We start from the raw sequence: 17,784 nt of genomic DNA, 5'->3' as shown, positions 1-17,784 counted from the left end.
AAACACAGCTCATTTACCCCCGCCTCCTTGAAAGAGCTGCTGACAGCTGCGCTGCAATTCAATCACGGATCTTTGTAGCTGAGCCTCTACCAAATTCACATTTGTTGTTTGCTTCCATCTCTCCTGCCCGGAGCCCCACACAGCTGCATCAAATATCGACGAGCGTCCCTCTCTCCCCAGGGCCTGAATGATAAACAGCCTGTTGATGGTGGAGGCCAAGGCAAAGAGTTCTCAGCACATCAAGAGAACTCCAATATCCAGGCGCTGAGAGAAAAAACAACACAGACATACACAGGCCCAAAACCAGAACCCTTTTTATTTTGTCTATTTATACAGCATTTTCTCTGAGGACTGCTCTATGCAACGGCTGAAGGTACATTGGTCTGACCATTAATAAATAGTCTTAAATAAGAAAATAAACAGGTTGGAGGGAAGCGAGTAAGCTCATCGTCCTGAACAAGGGGTTGGAGAGGGTCTAAAATGAGCTTCAGACGGACATAAATAATTTCTTTGTTTAGTAACAACTATTTACATGCTTCAGTGTACAAATGATGCGAGCCAGATGTCGGCTGGGGTATACGTGGTGACAAAACTTGCACCAAGAGGGAATCACAGCAAAACCCCCAGATCTGTCAACAGACAAAACAAAATGTAACAAAAACACCGACTCTTCCCCATTGACCAGGCAGAGTGAAGGCTGCAGCCCAAGCTACTGAAGAAGAAAACATAAAAGAAAATGAAAACAGCGTCCCTGTGTTTCCAGGAACCAACTCAATCAACATGGAGAAGCAGTTTCCCACTAGACCAGATCCCAGGGGCCACAGGCCTCACCGGGATAACCCTGTTCTTTGTTCACAGAGAGCCTGGTCGTCTCCAAGGCTGCACTGCAGCTGGAGGCTGGGTGCACGCCATTTAGGGGACCCACCAGCTAAGGCAAGGGAGGCTCACGCCAAGAGCTGCGTCAGAAATGGCACCTTCGAGTCAGGACACTCTCACGACAGCTTCTGGAGGCTTCTGTTTGAGATTCACATCTGCACACCCTGCATCCAGCAGACCTCCCACTGTGTCACCTTTCCCTTACTTCAAGGGGCCGATTCTTGCGCAGAGTCCTCAAAAAGGGGTCTGCGAACGAAAAGAGGTGACCACGGAGGCCCTCATCAGAGCCCAGACTCCAGGACGCTGCTATCGATGACCAACGGAGGAGCTGGCTTGGGGGACTGACGGTCCCCCTGCCCACCCAACCCTGTTGAAGGCTAGCGTGCTTCTGAAAGTAGGGCTATGGTGGCCGGAACTCAGGATCAAGCTGCAAGTTCTGTCCTGAGCTGTCCGCCTCCATCTGCCAACCCTCACTCACCTCCTACCACGGGGAGTGTTGGCAAACCAATTCCAGGCGTCTGCCGCTGCTTCACATGCCTGTTTTAACTTCTGCCACCACGCACTCGGCTGAACGATGGAACCTATTTATTCTTCAAGGTCCACTCCAAGCAGAAAATTTCCCTCTCCCCTGCCGGCCAAATCTTGGCTTCTGGGTGAGTTTACGTAAACAGTGGGCCTCGGCAAGCCTCAGAATGAAACCGGAATGGCACGGAGAGGGGGCCTCCCCTCCCTCCGCCGGCCACAGCTTCTGTTTATGAAATCAGAGTAAACCAAGAAATGGGGATAAATTGTTTAGGAAAATATATCTCTACCATCCTAACCATTTTCATTCATTCGTTTTATTGTGACATTTATTACAGGGACTTCCGCGTTAGTCTCCCTCTCGCACAGAGACGAACGTGCCCACCCCTGGCCGCGGCCCCTTCCCCCCCGCTGCTGGTGGCCGGGCTGAAGGGTGTCATCATTACCCCTGGGAACGAGTCGGTGCGCAGCTGAGACTTCACAGCCAGCGATCGGGGCCCGGCAATTTTTCTTGATATATGTTTTCCCTGTTAGGTTTTGCCTGCAGCAGCTTGTAGGATCTTGTCTGTAGGATGCCAACGAAAAACGGATCAAAAGCCATCTGCCTCTCAGATTCCTTAACGCTCCTACAGCGCTGCAGCTGGAGAGGGGGACGGGAAGGCCTCGCGAAAGGCAGCTGGGCTGCGGGCTCCTCGCCGAGGTGGTGGGAGACGCTGGGCGGCGAGGGGCCCAGGATCTGGAGAAACGCGGCCCCGAAGCGTCTGACTTCCAGGGGGGGCTAGTGGCAACCACAGGCCCGGACAACCATGTTTCTGTATTTCTTCAGGATGACGTTGGAACTGTCATCGAAGTAGAGCACGGAAATGGCATTGAGCTGAGTCGGAGCACAGCAAGGCTTGGGCACCGTTTCCGGGTTGATGAAGTGCACCTGGAACACACACCAAAACGGTGGCAGTGGTGAGACCCGGTGAGTCACTCCTCCCTGGCCTCAGTATTCCTAAAAGGAACAGGTACTGCTTGGACAAAAGTCCCCCGCAGGTGACACTCACCGGTCACTCCCAGTTCTAAGCGCTTGATGGGTAACTAACTCAGTTCTGGGGTTATTCTTGATTCACAGATGAGAGAGCCAAAGCACAGAGGGTCACCCAGCACATGGCTAGGAAGACACTTGGCTAGGAAGACACTTGGGGCCAGCATGTGGGGCTGTCCTGTGCACGGTAGGATGTCTGACAGCATCCCTGGGCTACACCCACTAGAATTCGGAGGCACTCCACCCCACCCCCGCACCGTGACAACTAAAAATGTCTCCAGACATTGTCAAATGTCCCCTGGGAGGCAAAACTGCCCCAAGTGGAGAACCACTGGGCTAGACGAGGGTCGGCCAGCAGGCCGATCCCTGCTCCACCGCCTGTTTTTATGAATAAAGTTTTATTGGCACACGCCACGCCCCTTCATCTACACATCATCTGGGGCTGCTTCTGCTTCTGCATTACGCAGCATCCGTGGTGAAAAGGTGCAGCACAGACTTTCAGCTCTCGAGGTCGAAAATATCTCCTATCTGGCCCTTTCCAGAAAAAGGTTGCCAACCTCTGGGCCAGGCCTGTCCTGTCCAAGAAAACTATCACGCAAACCACACGTGTAATTTAAAACGTTCTAGTAGCTACATTTTAAAAGGTGAAAAAGAAAGAGGTGAAATTAAACAGTACATTTACTCTAATCCCAGATTTCAAAAAATTATCATTTCAACATACACTTAGCATAAGAAATCATTAATGAGATATTTTACATTTTTTTTATACTAAGTCTTCAAAACCCAGTGTGTATTTTGTAGTTGCAAAACGTCTCGATTCAGACTGGCCACGTTTCAAGTACTCACTGAAGAGCCACCACGCAGGAGTGCTCACTGTACCGGATGGTGTGAGTCTAGACTATACTAGGCTGTTCTGTATCTTAAGCAATAAAAATGGGGGGCAGAGAATTCGGGCAAACCCGTGGGGGGACGGGCAAACCCGTGGGGGGACGCGCAAACCCGTGCGGGGACGGGCAAACCCGTGGGGGGACGGGCAAACCCGTGGGGGGACGGGCAAACCCGTGGGGGGACGGGCAAACCCGTGCGGGGACGCCCACAAGAAGGGAGAAGGTCCAGAGGTAAGGACGAGGAAAGGAGTCAGCCAGTTGCCCAGGTTTATTGTTCCTTCTGGCTCGTGGGCGCCTACGCACCTTACGGGTCGTGGGGCTCAGGGACAAACTAATTCAAACGTCGGCAGCGGCACGCAAGCGCCACGGATGACCAAACTGGGCCAGGAGTCAGACCATAGGGGACGGTGAGGACCGGGGCAAACCAAAGGGAGATGGACACAAGCTGCCCAAAGCCAGTGCGATCGGATGTGCCGAGTGCTCAGGCCAGCTGTCAGTCCTGTTTTGTTTTTATGGGAAACTTCCAGGTTTCCAACACACCACGTGGGCCAACCGGAAGCCCTGTGGATGACCCTCCGCCCCCAAGCCCCAGTCTATGACCTCCCACGTAGGTCAGCGTGCTTTTTAAACTGTTTTTTATGTTTAATCTCAAACCTTACAAATCTAAACCTTCCCCCATCTCCTCCATCCTTGAATAATGTTAAAGCAAGTCCCAGATGTTAGCTCACTTCCTCTGTATTTCACTAGGACTCTCTAGAAAGCAGGGATTCACCTCCTTTTCAAACATGACCTTCGTTTCAGAATAATCAAAGGACTCATTCTGATCCTAGAGCTTTCTGGTGAATTGCAGATGGAGAGAGTGTCACAGGGCAGCCAGGCTTCTGCTCCGTGGGCAGGGCTCAAAGAAGGGTGGAGGTGTGCTCCTGGCAGCCTGGGAGACACCCCCGTCACTCTGGTCTTCGGAGCAGGACAGAACAGGGGGACACTGGCACGGGGGACAAGTTCAGGCCAAGGAACAGGCTGGGGTGACTCTTCATTTCCAGCCTGAAGACCTTCAGTCCTGAATAGGGCTTCAGGGTTTACTGCTGTGGGAGTGGGGGTCCTGGCAAAGCAATGCTTCAAAAAAGAGGCCTTCCCTCAAAGGGCAGAGCCTAATCCGAATAAATGGAACAGGGGAGCGAGAAGTAACACACGGGGCAGGGACAGGGAAGAGGGAGGCAGGTTACTAAGCAAAAGGAGCACAGAGCTCTGCAACAGACAGACCCGTGGTACAGAGGAGATGGGCCTGGGTAGTGAGCTCTCTATCACTAGAAGCATTCAAGCCAGAGAGGATGACCAGTTGTCAGGGAAGGCCCGGATCATGTTCACAGCAAGAAGGAAGATAAACAACGTCTCTGAGCCTCAGATTCTAAGCTAAAGAACAAAGTCTCTAACTCGTATCACTCTTGTTGTTGGTAAAGTAGTAAAAATAACATCTGTTGAGTGTCCTCTGTGCTGGATACCCCGTTAAGAGATTTAATTGCATCATCACACTGAATCCTCCAATGACCCCGTGAAAGTTCAAAGAGCCCCATGGCTGCCCCCCATCTCTCTACCCTACTGTCCTGTTTGCCATCTTCCTGTCGTTCCCCTCTCTGTTCTCCCTGAAGTCCCCGCATTTGTTCACTTGACTGTTTCCCTGCCTGGAAAATGAGGCGCTGAGTGCAGGGACCACGTCTGTGATGTTCCCTGTATGCTGTTCCCTGCAGCGTCCCCAGCTGTCAGCGCAGGGTCTACATGTAGTAGATGCTCAATAAACACCCTTGAATGGCTGAACCACAGAGTTCAAGGCCAGGAGGCAAAGCCACGAGCTCTGGGAGGGGATGAGCCCTCAAGCCTACCCGACCTGGAGGAAGCCCAGACGTTGCAGGGCCTGTGGATGTCGATGCTGACAACCAGGAACAGCGGTCGCCTGACGGAGGCAGGGCCAGGGCGACCGCCGTTACGCACAGTGGCCTTTACCCACGATACCTTTAGAAGCCCACAAAACTGTTCTAACTGCTTCTAAAATTAGGAGAAATAAATGCACTCTAGGGTTGAAGACATACACGAAGATTATAATACATGTTATTAACTATAATTTCTAGTCTTGTTTTATGGAGGTAGGGCCCACGAAAGCAAAAGTGCCCTGGGCTCCTGAAAGCCATGACGTGGTCTTGGCCAGAGACCTGCTGTGGCCCCAGCTCGGAGGAGCACGAGGCGGGATGTGGTGGCCCTGCTCCCCCAGCTGCCCACACCCCGGCCGGCGCGCAGGCCACTCACCAGTGTCTGCACGATGGCGTGGTTGGTGGCGTTCATGTAGGAGTTCAGAGGGAAGGCGCACTCCCCCTCGCAGTAGTAGGCGGCATAGCCTTCGGGCGCTATGATCCAGTCCTGCGGGAGAGAGCGGAGGACGAGGCGGGGGGCGGGTTCAGAACCACGTGGAAAGTGGGAGCCGCAGGGTCCTGCCCTCTAGGCCGAAACATTCCTCCTGTGGGCCAGACTCCCAAGCTCCCAGAGGTCAAAGGCACGGCCCACCTCCTCCTGTGCAGCTGGGGCTCCTACAGAGGCAGCCTTCCATGGTCCCAACAGACTGCAGAGTGAGGGAAAGACCACCGGGGGCTGGGCTGAGCCCAGAATGAACACTTGCTCTTCATCGGAAGGTGGCACAGAGAGGGGTGATTAGGGTGGCATCAACCTTACCCCTACTAGGTGGTAACCCGTGGGCGCTTTGCTGTAAACAAAGCCTCCAGGCCTCACTTCACCCACCCAGGAGAGACATGACAGTATAGCCGACCCAGCACAGTGCCTGGTACACACGTGTGCGACTATGTAAAGGATGCACGTGGTCGGGTTAGCACAGAAATGTTGTGCTAGCAATACATATACCCCTCTGGGACTCAAGTGCATTTGGGGGCTCTGTTCCAGCACTAGAACGTAAGCACGGCCTGGCACCTCTTAGACCATGGATGTTGTCATAAGAGTGAGGACAAAATCGCAGGAGGACTCCAAGCCGGCTGTGTGCACAAGTGCCCTGGGGGTGTATCTGAGGACATGATGACCTGGGAAGAATCTGGACCCTCCCACTGAACTACAAGCTCGCTGAAGGGAGAACAACAAAACCAGTGGCCCTGAGGATCTTACGACGACAACACCCTGTCCGGGGATATTTGGGCTCCATGAGGGCAGGCACATAGCTATGCCCAGGGCTGCACCTCTAGTGCCTAGAAAAGGGCCCAGGATGTCATAGATACTCATAAAGAGTTGAGATACCCTTTTTCTAGGATTCATCCCCTGCCCTGCTCCAGTCAAATGATTCCAGAGGGGCAGCCGCAGTCCTAGGACATGACCCCAGCCCTAAAACAGCTGACTGGTTCAGGAACAAGCACCTGACCTGAGCTGGGCCAATCAGTACCTTCTCTGGGAATTGGAATCACAGACGGGGGAGGGAGAAGCAGACAGGGCAGAGGGTGGAAGCCCGTCCTCCAGGCAGCTGGATTCCAGCACACGGACTCGGCCACGTCTGAGAGAAGCAGCCAGTGCAGGATGGAAATGGGGCTCACATGGAGAATGAGGTTCAGAGTCCACATCGTTTGGGTTTCTGGTTCTAGCTTGAGTCTCAACCGTGTTTCTGCTCTTGGGTTTCATGGGGCATCCCTGGAGCCTCTGGTTAGGACGCGATACTGGAGTCTCAAGAGATGAGAAACACGGCTCACTGCACATGCGGGACCCAGCCCCACCACCGGGGGAGCCCACACTGGAGGCCTCACACATCCGGGGGCCGATCCAGCCACCGCCGCCCTTACCTGCCAGCCCAGGTCCCGGAAGCTGACGTACAGCTCGTGCTTCTTACAGGCCTGCCTCTGGTCGCTGCTGCTGTTTTCTGAGGAGCGGCGCCGGGGGGAGGAAAAGGAAATACACACAGATTAGAGTTTCCTCAGTCTAAGACAGCGGTGTGATCCCAAGCAAACTCTGAAAGCTGGAGGGTGACCTTCCTGACACAGAAGCCGTTCAAGCACCTGTAGCCTCAAAACTCATTGCCATCCCCAGCAAACGGCCTCTGTAAGGGAGGTACCAATGCCCCCGTCTCTCTTACGCAGGCTTAGCTCACAGCTCTCTCTGGATCCTTCTGTGGACACTGTTTTCTCTTGTTTGGATGTGGACATCTGCGTGGATTCCGTGTGGGAGTCCATCTCCATCCACATCCCACACACTGGCTGCAAGAGCCTGCTCAGAGGGGTTGCTTCCACTCAACCTCACTTTGTGAGGCCCGCCCGCCTCACGATGCTCAGCCCCGTGGAGCGGGCAGAAGGAGACACGGACAGGGCCTGGGACAAAGCCCCACCATCGACAAGAAACGACAGGGCAAAAAGTCAAGTCCCACTGACCTTCCAGAAAAACAATACTGAGGTTTCTCTGAGGAACGAAAATGATGCACTGGGGTTTTCCAGAAGTATGTAAAGTTTGTAGGAACTTTGGGTTAGGAATTGAGCCCTTGTAAACATGTAGAAATCTGTTTATCTCTCTCTTTGTGTCTATGTCTCTCTCTGTCTCTGTCTCTCTCTTCACACACACAGCTGCCACTGCACAACCTCCCCTGAACCCAGAAGCTAGAGGGATTCATTTTTTTTCTTAACCACGACCTGTCTCTCCTCCGCCTAAAACTTCCCAGGGGCTTCCTATCAGCTTTTTTGAATATCCCCAATTGTACATGTATCTTTATATCTAGAGTTCAGAAGAGCAATTTTTTAAAATGTACAAACCAATGAGGAAAGGGCACAATTGATTATGACAGAATTGCATGTGTCTTTCTAGGAGGGATCCTGGCTCCTAGGAGACACTCAGGACCAGTGAGAGGATCTCAGTGAGGGGGACCTAGACTGGTGGGGAGGGAGCAGCCACCTTCAGGTATCTCGGGCCCTCATTACCTTGGTGCCTGGTGTGCCATTCATTCATTCATTCATTCATTCATTCATTCATACAAATCGTTAATGTCTACAGATTTGCAGACTATTTTGGGCAGTGGAGCTACAAGTGTGAACAAAACAAAGCCCTGCCACTGAGGGGCTTATCCTCCAGCGAGAGGCAGATAATGACCAAATGAGGAAACGCCAATTCCATTCCATCTAGACGAGCGCTGTGGGGGAACTAAGGGAGGAGAGGAGGACAGGAAGGGCGGGCTGAGGGGTCTGTGCCATGGGCGCTAACCAAGGCCTTCCGAGGAGGTGATGTTCGTGTAAGAATGAAAGGAAGTGAGAGGGCGGGCCAGGGAGGAATCCAAGGGAGGAGGTCCCAGGATGAGGACGGAGCAGGATGGAGAGGAGGGTTAGGAAGTCGGCAAGAACCAGGACAGGAGTGGCGGTTCGCAGAGGGACAGGTAGCAGGCACTAGAGCCTTCCAGGAATGAGGAGGCAGCGCTGGGGTCAGCGGCCGGCGGCATGCAGAGGGGAGGTCTGCTTCGCTGGATTGAGCTCCACGGCTGGGGTGGGGGGGGAGGTTAGGGAGGATGGAGCAGGAATGGGGAGTCCTGGGCCCCCCTTCCCCACTTTGGGACCTAGCCTGAGGGCCTTGAGATAGAGAAAACCAGCTGCAGGGGTACTAGGGCTGCTGGAGGGCCAGGTGGTCACTGATATACAAAGGTCAAGCTCAAGGGAACCATCAGAGGCGAGCCCAGGAACCTCCTGGACCATTCACTGTGCCATATGGCAGGCACAGACACTGAGTGGAAATCCAGGAAGGCCTCCATTGCTGTGGCCATGCCTGTGGCCCCAGGCATTAGCCTAGGCCAGGGATGTGGCAAAGAAGCTGTGCGTGGAGGGCCAACACTGCTGGCTGTTTGTTGCCCTGAGTAAAGAAGGATCTGAAGCTTTGTGTGGGCTCAGTGAGAAGAATGTGCCAGGATTGATTAGCAATGTCTGCCATGAGCAGAGGAAGGGCGAGTAGGGACCTTTCTGCCACTTTCCCCAACCCTGTCTGAAAACAAAGCAATGATACGTGGCTTCATGTTTGAAGCCCAAGGCCCAACAGACCAAGGACAAGAGCAGCTCATGAAGCTAGTTGTGGGCATATCAGTACGGGGTGGGCCCTGGCCCTGCCATCAGGGACCTCAGACACCTGGGTCCTTCAGGCCTCCTTGGAACGTGGCTGCTCCAGGAAGAAGTGGTTGGAACTCCTATTTCACTCTGACCTCTTACTAGCAGAAAGACGAGGAAAGGGAAGAAAAGAGATGCTCAAGAAGTAGAATCCTAGTTCCCCTGTTCCTCCTGTCCTGCCCACCCATCCCAGGCCGCAGCAGCAGGCAAGCAGGAGTGGAGAGGCTACTGCTCACCCACCTCCGCAAACCCGGCCAGAGCAGCTGACAAGTTACGACCGGTGCTGGGACTCAGCTCCCACCCCCATGGGTCATCTGGTGAAAATGGCTAATGACTAGGGAGTTGGGTCCAGTCGCGGGTGAGAGGCAAGTGGAAGGGAGGCGAGGGACCCAGTTTCTCACCCCAAACCACACGGTCTGAAGAGCAGCTGAAGGCCTTTGCGGGGTGGGGCTGGCCTGCAGGACGTGTCTCTCTAGCACACAAGGGCTGCCACAGGAGAGAGGATTCTACTCGTGTGGCCCTGCAGCAGGATTCCCAGCTCATCACAGGAGGCAAAGCACTTCAACCGGGCATGTGTGTACAAACACACACTCAGAGATTCTGGTTTCCTAAGCCTGCAGTGGGGCCCAGGCTTCGGTATTCTTTTAAAATTAAACTCCCAGGCAGGGTTTAGGTGAACTTCAAACAGGGCCAGGAAGTAGAAATCCAGAGCAAGGAAGCAGATCCCAGGCAAGGAAGAACAGCTGCCACGTGAGACAGTGAGCGCTCCGTCCTGTGGGGTTATGTAAGTGCAGACTTGATGGGGGTCCTCACCAGAGGATGCAGTGGGGGAAGCTGAGTGTCCAATTTTAAGATTTTGAGACCAGTCCCTCCCCTTTCACTACCTCGGTTAGACCGTTACACCTGACAGACCTCCGAGCCACGGGAGTCTCCGCGGGGATGACGTTTGCTAGCCCTTCCCGCCTGATTGATATAGAAAAGCCTCTCATAAATCTTCCTATTCCAACCCTCCCTGAGTGCCCCGCCCTGCTCCCCACCATTCTCAGAGCAGCCAGAATGAGCTTCTTATCAACCCCACCCCGAATCATAGCTGGAAACTCTGCAAAGGCTTCCAAATTTGCTTTGGATGAAATTCAAACTCAAGATGTGGCTCCCGAGAGGACTCTTGACTGTGCTCACTCCCCAGCCCAGCCACATGGCCTGCCCCCCTCCACCCTCCCTCCCAGAGCTGCCACGAAAACTCCCTCCACCTGCAGGTCCCACTGCCTGCAGCGCTGGCCTCCTGCCCGCCCGGCCTGGCCCCTGGGGCACCAGCTCGCCTCGGAGCTCTCAGCTGGCAAGTCTTCTCTGAACCACCCCCTCAAGAGTCCCTCGTCACCACGTTCCAACTCCCGGGCCTGGTGTCAGTGTGGCTGTGAACGATGGCAGCCTCCTGCCCATCCTGAATCATCTCTGCACCACGGCTGGGCTTTCACTGGTGAATCCCAGCCCCCAAGAGCCCAGCGCAGAGGAGGCTCCTAATACAAATGAAGAGATTCGGTTGGGTTTTAATTTGGGGGATCACAGATTCCCTTGGAGCAGCCTAGAAAAGAATGGATGCACCTGCCAGAAAAGAATCTAAAGATTCTTTTAGATTCAAAAGCTCTGCACACAAGCTCTGAAGCCACACGTACCCACTAGTACCCACCCAGCAGGATGCCCTGCTCTCGAAAACGTCACCAACCGCAGTAACTGTAATTTTCTTTTTCCTCGAAAAGGAAAATGAACAGAAATTTCAAAATTGTCCAGGTAAGGCAGAAGAAGCCATTGACAATATAAGTGAATTTGAGGGTGGCGGCCCCTTTCCCACCTCGCCATCACCCTTCTACACACCCCCCATGTCTCCCTTCCACGCTTCCTCTGACCAGCCCCAGGCCTCCCCCAGCTCACGATGAACCCAAAGCCGGGACGGCTCCACAGGAAAATCCTACCAGCCGTATTCAACAAGTGTTGAAATTTGCCATGAGTTTCAAGTGTCTTTCACTTGAAGAAATAAAACTAAACATGCAGCGCACTGCCCCCGTTTCCTCCTCCCCGCTCCCCGGGCAGCGGCCTCCCTCCCTCCATTGTTTTGGAGCTATTGTTTCGTCCGCTTGGAAATTTACATGATTGGCATCTTGTTACGCTCATGTTTCGCTACTTGCATTTAGAAATGAATTTATGACACAATTTATACCCGGAAGATGGTGAGCTCTGGGGTGGAAGGGATTCTGTGGGCTGTGCTTCCTGCTGCATTGGTTCCAGAACCATCTGTCAAGCACATGCGTGGATTCTGAGTCCCACCCCAGCTGGGGTCCCACAGGGGGCCCCCTGTGGGCTCCTCAGGGGCGGGGGGCGGGCGTCCACGTATTAACCCTCCCGCCCCCAGGCGTACCTGCGACGTTGGCCACCCGCAGGGCTTCCTGGTTCTTGGGTGTCTTGGAGCGGTTCTGGCTGCGCTGCTTGCCCCCCGTGGAACGGGTGCTGCGGAGGTGAACCTCGGTGGCCTTGAAGAAGGCCACCATGAAGGGCTGCTTGTTCTGGGGCCCCTGCCGCCCGATCAGGCCTGCCAACTTGGGGTTGATGCTCTGCCCTAGACAGGAAGGAGTCAAATGCACAGAGGAGCGGTTACAGGAGAGGCGGTTAGTGGGAAGGGCTGCACACACTGCGTTTCACCCGAGGCTCGCGATCCATCCGCGCCCACCACTCGTCCATCGCAAGTGTGGCCTCAGCTCTGACCCTACACCAGGTTGCTTTAGGAGCTTGGAACACGGTGGGAACCACAGAGAGAAAACTCCCTGGCCCCTGGGTGCGCCCACTGGTGGGGAAGGCGGCCAGGAAACACGCAGGGCAGGGAGCCCGTGGTGATACGTGTGTGGAGACAAACGGAGCAGGGGAGGGGTAGGACGCTGATGTCTGCAGAAGGACTCCAGCTGGTGGAAGTTCCACTCGCATCTCATTGGCCAAATCAGGTCATGTGATCCACCTAAATTCAAAGGGTGGGGTCAGTCCCGCTTGGTGCCCAGGTGGGTGGGAACAGTCACAAGCAGCCCCAGTGACTGCCACCTTCTGCGCGGAGGGACCTCTTGAGCAGAGAGGTGGGTAACAGCGAGGGAGGGAGCCACATGTCAGGGAAGGGGGCAGTGCAAAGGCAAAGGCCCGGAGGTGGCGGGGGCGCAGTGAGAAAACTGGCCTCCTCTTGGAGCAGAGACTAAGGGTGAGAGGGCCGGGGGAGTTCAGGGCAAAAGTGGTGGGCACAGCAGGGGGCAGAAGCAACGCAGGGTCCTGGGGGCATCAGCGAGCCCTTTACCTTTATTCCGTTTACTACCGCAACTTCATGTCCACCCAGAACCTCAGGATGCGACCTTATTTGAAAATAGCATCTTTGTAGATGTAATTAGTTAAGATCATACTGGATTAAGGTGGTTCCTAATCCAATGACTGGTGTCCTTAGAAGGTCACGTGAAGACACGGAGATGCACGCGCGCGCGCGCGCGCACACACACACACACACACACACACACACACACACACACACGGCAGCCTTGTGAAGACAGAGCCCAAGGAACACCGACGGCCACCAGAAGCTGGAAGAGGCCAGGAAGGACTCTTCCCTGGCACCTTTGGAAGGAGTGTGGCTCAGGACACCTTGGTTTTGGACTTGCAGCCTCCTGACCGTGACAATAAAGCTCTGCTGCTTTAAGTCCCAGGACACACACCCTGTCTGCATGAAGTGGAAACCACGGGGTGTTGGGCTGAGGAGTGGGCAGCTGGAATTGTTTGTAAAAGACCAACCCAGGCCACTGCTGGAGACTGAACTGCAGGGGGCGAGGCTGGAAGTGCGAGTCTGGGCAGGGGCGACGGAATAGCGCAGGAAGACGTGACAGGCACTGGACGGGGGGCAGTGAGGGCAGAGGCGGCCGGAAACCCTCAGACCCTCGATGGTTCATTTTGAAGTTCATCTTTAGAATTTATTTTATTTTCAGTGTCTTGTTTTGGAATAATTACAGATTCACAGGAAATTGTGATAAAAATGTACAGGGAGGGGCCCCATGTACCCTTCAGGAGGTGGGGAAACCAAGGCGGAGGGTAGGGGTGGGGAGAAGACCTGGGAAGTGGAGGACAGAGGATAAAACAGTGCGACTGAGCAGCTCCTCTCTGAAATCCCCACCGGACGCACGAGGAAAACGGGCAGGGGACAGCAGGACATCCCAGCCCAGGCCTGGCTCCTGATCTAGGGGGAGAGACAGCCTTGGAGCCAAGACGTGCTCTGGCCCGGGGCCCGCCTTCCTGGGTTCACGCCCCACCTCTGCCACTCAACACACAGATGCTCCTCCCAGCAGAGCTCTGCACGCCGGAAGTGCTCACTAACCACCAGCTAAGGGCAGCGGTCCAGGCCGGAGTGGAGACTGCACCCCGGGGAGAGTGTGTAGCTGGACAAGCAACGTGAGGACTGAGCCCAGATGCCCTGTCTCCACCTGAGAGATCCGGGGAATGCAGCAGAGGCTGTGCACGAGTGCCCGGCGGGGAAGGATCTGGAAGAAGCTTGAACAGGAGGAAGGGGGATGCCGAGAGGATGTGGGGCTCTGGATTCTGGGGGAGAAGGCGGATGAAGCAGTCACAGTGTCCTGTGCTCTGCGGGCGGGTCGAGTGTGACGGGGGCCTAGAACAGGCTACCAGCTCCGGCAACGATGAGACCATTGGCCAGCATATACTTAACATCACATCTGGTGGTGATAAGTATTCCAAAGGAAGGTAAAGCAAGAGGACAAAGAAAGCCCACCTCACTCATGACAAAACAGCTCAGAGAGGCTGAATAACTTGCCCAAGGACACTCAGCTTGGAAGCAGGGAAGCTGGATCTGAACCCAGGTGAGGCTGCTTAACCACAGCAAATATGGTGCCTGCAAGCTGGGTGCGAAGGGTCAGAGGTCAGCGAAAGCAGTGCTTCTGAAGGCCCCGGGCCCATCCACATCTGGAATCAGCTTCACCTGGAGCCCTCCAGACGGGCCAGATGTCCCGAAACCCGGCCTCCCAAGGACCAGATCAGCATTAGGGGGTTCTCTCTGGCTGTTTAACAACAAATGTTTAAAGAGCGAGCTCTTCCACTCACCACTACTTTACCTTGGTCGCTTTTAATGCCGGCTTTCCTGCATTCTTTAGCGGGGTTTCCTCGAGTTCACCCATCTATAATTTGAATGATTCTATAAAAGAAACCATTAAAGCCAAGCCCTTAGGAATTGTGTCCCCCCTGGAAGGCTTTTAGGGCAAAATAAAAATGCCTCCCTGAAAACCTGATGCTGTTCCAGATCCAGTAAATCCAAGCACTGGGGGCAGTCGCTGGGCATCTGAGGGAGGGTGTCTGGCTCGCTCTGGCCACTGTCAGGACAGCCACGTCCAGGGACGCACAGCCTCAGCTGAGAAATGGGCAGACAGAAAGGAAAGAAGAGGGTCTCCAGGGGGTTGAAACCCACATCTGCCGCTGACCAGCCTGTGTGGGCTGAGAGAGGGGAAGTCACGTGCTGGGGCCTCCATTTCCTCATCTGTGAAATAGGGATGATGCCATTTGTCTCACCCATGCCCTCTTTTTCTTCCTGCCCAACCCAATTGTTATTTAGGCAGCCGTGCCTTAGAGTGACCCCAGCCTGGCCGTAGAGGGCAGGACCTGCGGCCTTATACGTGGCAACCAACCCTCCAGCTACAGCGACTGGCTCAGGAGTGGGCACATGACCCAATTTAGTCAATGAATGGAGCACAGGTATCCTAGAAGTTTCCAAGTCCAGAGCAGCCCTCTCTTTCCCTGGACAGGATTGAGGGAGGAGGGATGGAGAGAGTCCCAGAAACAGCTACCATCTGGCAACCACGAGTAGACCACATTTCCAAATGGGGCTGACCTGCTGGAGGGAAGAGCAGAGAGACAAACAGACATGTGATCTCTGGTGGTATCACCGAGCCACTGGATCACACCGTTCCTGAAGCTGAATTCTTGCCCCGGCCAGCCAAACGAATAAACCCCTTTGATTGTTCAGTCCAAGTTGCCATTTTAGGGTCATCCTTGCCCCTTTTTCAGAGGCTGGAGAACTAGGGAACAGGGTAGCAAGCCATCTTGGGCCTGGTAGAGAGCAGGCACTCACAGGGCAGGTTCTCATACTATCACCAAGTATGAGAAAAGATCAGAGCTTTCAAGGTAAAACTGACTGTCACCACAACAGACATTCACCTTCAACAAAAAACAGGGATACGGAAAACTACAGTGAAATATCACTTCGCTCCCACTAAAATGGCTAAAATAAAGGCAGACAAGAGACAAGTATTGTTGAGGATGTGGAGAGAGTGGAACCCTCTTACACTGCTGATGGGGTTATAAAAATGCCACAGATGTTTCGGAAGACGGTTTGGCAATTCCTCAAAGAGTTAAACGGAGAGCTCTCATTCGACCCAGCAATTCCATCCCTAAGTACATACCCAAGACAACTAAAAACATAGGTTCACAAGTGCTCACAGCAGCATTATTCATAATAGCCAGAACGTGGAAACAACCCAAGTGTCCATTAGCTAATGAGTGGATAAACAAAACATGGTGTATCCATACAATGGAATATTATTCTCCAGAAAAAGAAATGAAGTACGGATCCATGTTACAACATGTATGAACTTTGAAAACATTATGCTACGTGAAAGAAACCAGTCACAAAACATCCCATGTTGTATGATTTCCAGAATAGGTAAATCCATAGAAACAGAAAGTATATTAGTGGTTGCCAGGGCCCAGGAGAGGGAAGGGAATGGGGGGAGTGCTAATGGATAGCAAGTCTCTTCTGGGGATGAGGGAAATATTCTGGCATTGTTTAGTGGGATGGCTGCACAACAAGGCGAATGTACTAGAAAGTACCAGACGGTACACTTTAAGATGGTGAATTCCATGTATGTGAACTATATCTTAACTTTTGAAGTACATGAATTACAAAAAAAAAAAAACCAAAAAAACAAAAACAGGAGTAGGAATGACCCATCAACCAAACCCCGGGGGATAGTTTTTGTTAATAAACAGTGTAAGGATGTCCGTCATAGTGCCCGGCACTCGTGGGCTCCTGACGACCGTTTACTAAACGAACAAACGTCTCCTGCGCCAACAGTGGGCTGAGAGCTCACAGCCCAGCCAGCCCTCTCCACGGCCCCACGGGGCAGACATCGTGATGTCACTTGTCAAAGAGGAACAAGCTCCCGCGATAAAGGCCTTGCAGCGGGTCAGTGGTGGAGCCAGTATTCGAACCCTGTTCTGCTGGAAGCCAGAGTCTGAGCTCTCAGCGTCACACCGGTGTGTCCTGGGCTGCCCCACGCGCTAAAAAGGGGTCAAGGTTCCCCAACACAGGGTGGGAGCGGCATGTGAGCTCGGAGGCTCCCCTGGCCCAGGACCGCATCTCAAAGAGCCACCTGGAGGTGGAGAGGAGACAGCTTTCTCCCAGGCTGGTCTTCACCTCCCTGGTATTCCTTGAAATGTCAACTGTGCGACCACGGTCATTTGGAAGAATGTGGAAAGAAGGACCCTGAACTGAGTTCATCCCCCCGGCTTCCTCTTGGGGTGGGAGGGTTATAAAAACTCTGCCTGGTGTCTGCAACCGGAGCAAACTGCAGAGAAGAGAGTGGGCCCTGCTGTTCACAGCCCATTTGGGGTTCTAGAAGATGCACTGACCTCCCAGCCATCCCCGGACACCAGGACTGGCCACAGCATCCGCGGGTCCCAGTGCAAAGTGGAAATGCAGGACCCCTTGACCTAATGTTATTAAAAATCGCAAGACGGAGACAGCAGAGCATCAAACCCAGCATGGGGTCCTAGTACAGGGTCCTGTGCGGGTCACACACCCGTGAAGCCATTCCCGTCATGCACGTATAGACACACGGAGACACGTGTGTGCAATTCCTCATAACTGAGATGTGTGTCCCTGCTGATTCACATAAACCTGGGTTGGGGGCAACGTACTGTGGGCATCTTCCCTCGTCAATGAAACACATGTTGATCTCGTGTCTTGCGGCTGCAGAGGGGCCTCGCGTCTGGAAATCCCTTTGCCTCATCCTCTTCCGTCCCAGGCTTGAGCAAACAACTTGTTTATCCATTTAGCAGTTCAGTCAACAACGATTCATGAAGCCCCCTCTGTGTGCCAGGCACCGTGCCAGGTGCGGGGTGACAGCCCCCAGGAGCTGACCAGAGAGGGAGATGCGCTCAGGGGCAAGGGGGGACCGGTCAGGGGCCGGGTCATGCGGGGCCTCGGTTCATGTTCTAGGTCTGGCAGGGGGACGTGGCCAGAGTTCTGTGATGAGAGGCCCCCTGGGACTGGTGTGTG

General features: G+C 54.0%; 1 protein-coding gene across 2 annotated transcripts in view; it reads right to left on the bottom strand.

The window, feature by feature from the left end:
• Positions 1–1,699: 1,699 nt before the first annotated feature.
• BMP7 (bone morphogenetic protein 7) overlaps positions 1,700–17,784 on the bottom strand; it is an 87,976-nt gene continuing 71,891 nt past the window's right edge. Inside the window, exons 4-7 of one of the 2 annotated variants that reach the window (XM_029220976.1) lie at positions 11,839–12,036; positions 7,140–7,216; positions 5,617–5,727; positions 1,700–2,326 (exon numbers count right to left, since the gene is read on the bottom strand). In XM_029220976.1, coding sequence (XP_029076809.1) covers positions 2,177–2,326; positions 5,617–5,727; positions 7,140–7,216; positions 11,839–12,036 — 536 coding nt within the window. In that variant the 3' untranslated portion in view covers positions 1,700–2,176. The remainder of the gene's footprint in view (positions 2,327–5,616; positions 5,728–7,139; positions 7,217–11,838; positions 12,037–17,784) is intronic. The other variant, XM_029220977.1, reaches the window with a different exon arrangement.

Source organism: Monodon monoceros, unplaced genomic scaffold (assembly GCF_005190385.1).
Source record: "Monodon monoceros isolate NGI ecotype Baffin Bay Population unplaced genomic scaffold, NGI_Narwhal_1 Super_Scaffold_13, whole genome shotgun sequence".
Taxonomy (NCBI): Eukaryota; Metazoa; Chordata; class Mammalia; order Artiodactyla; family Monodontidae; genus Monodon; species Monodon monoceros.
This window is presented reverse-complemented; position numbering and strand designations above follow the sequence as displayed.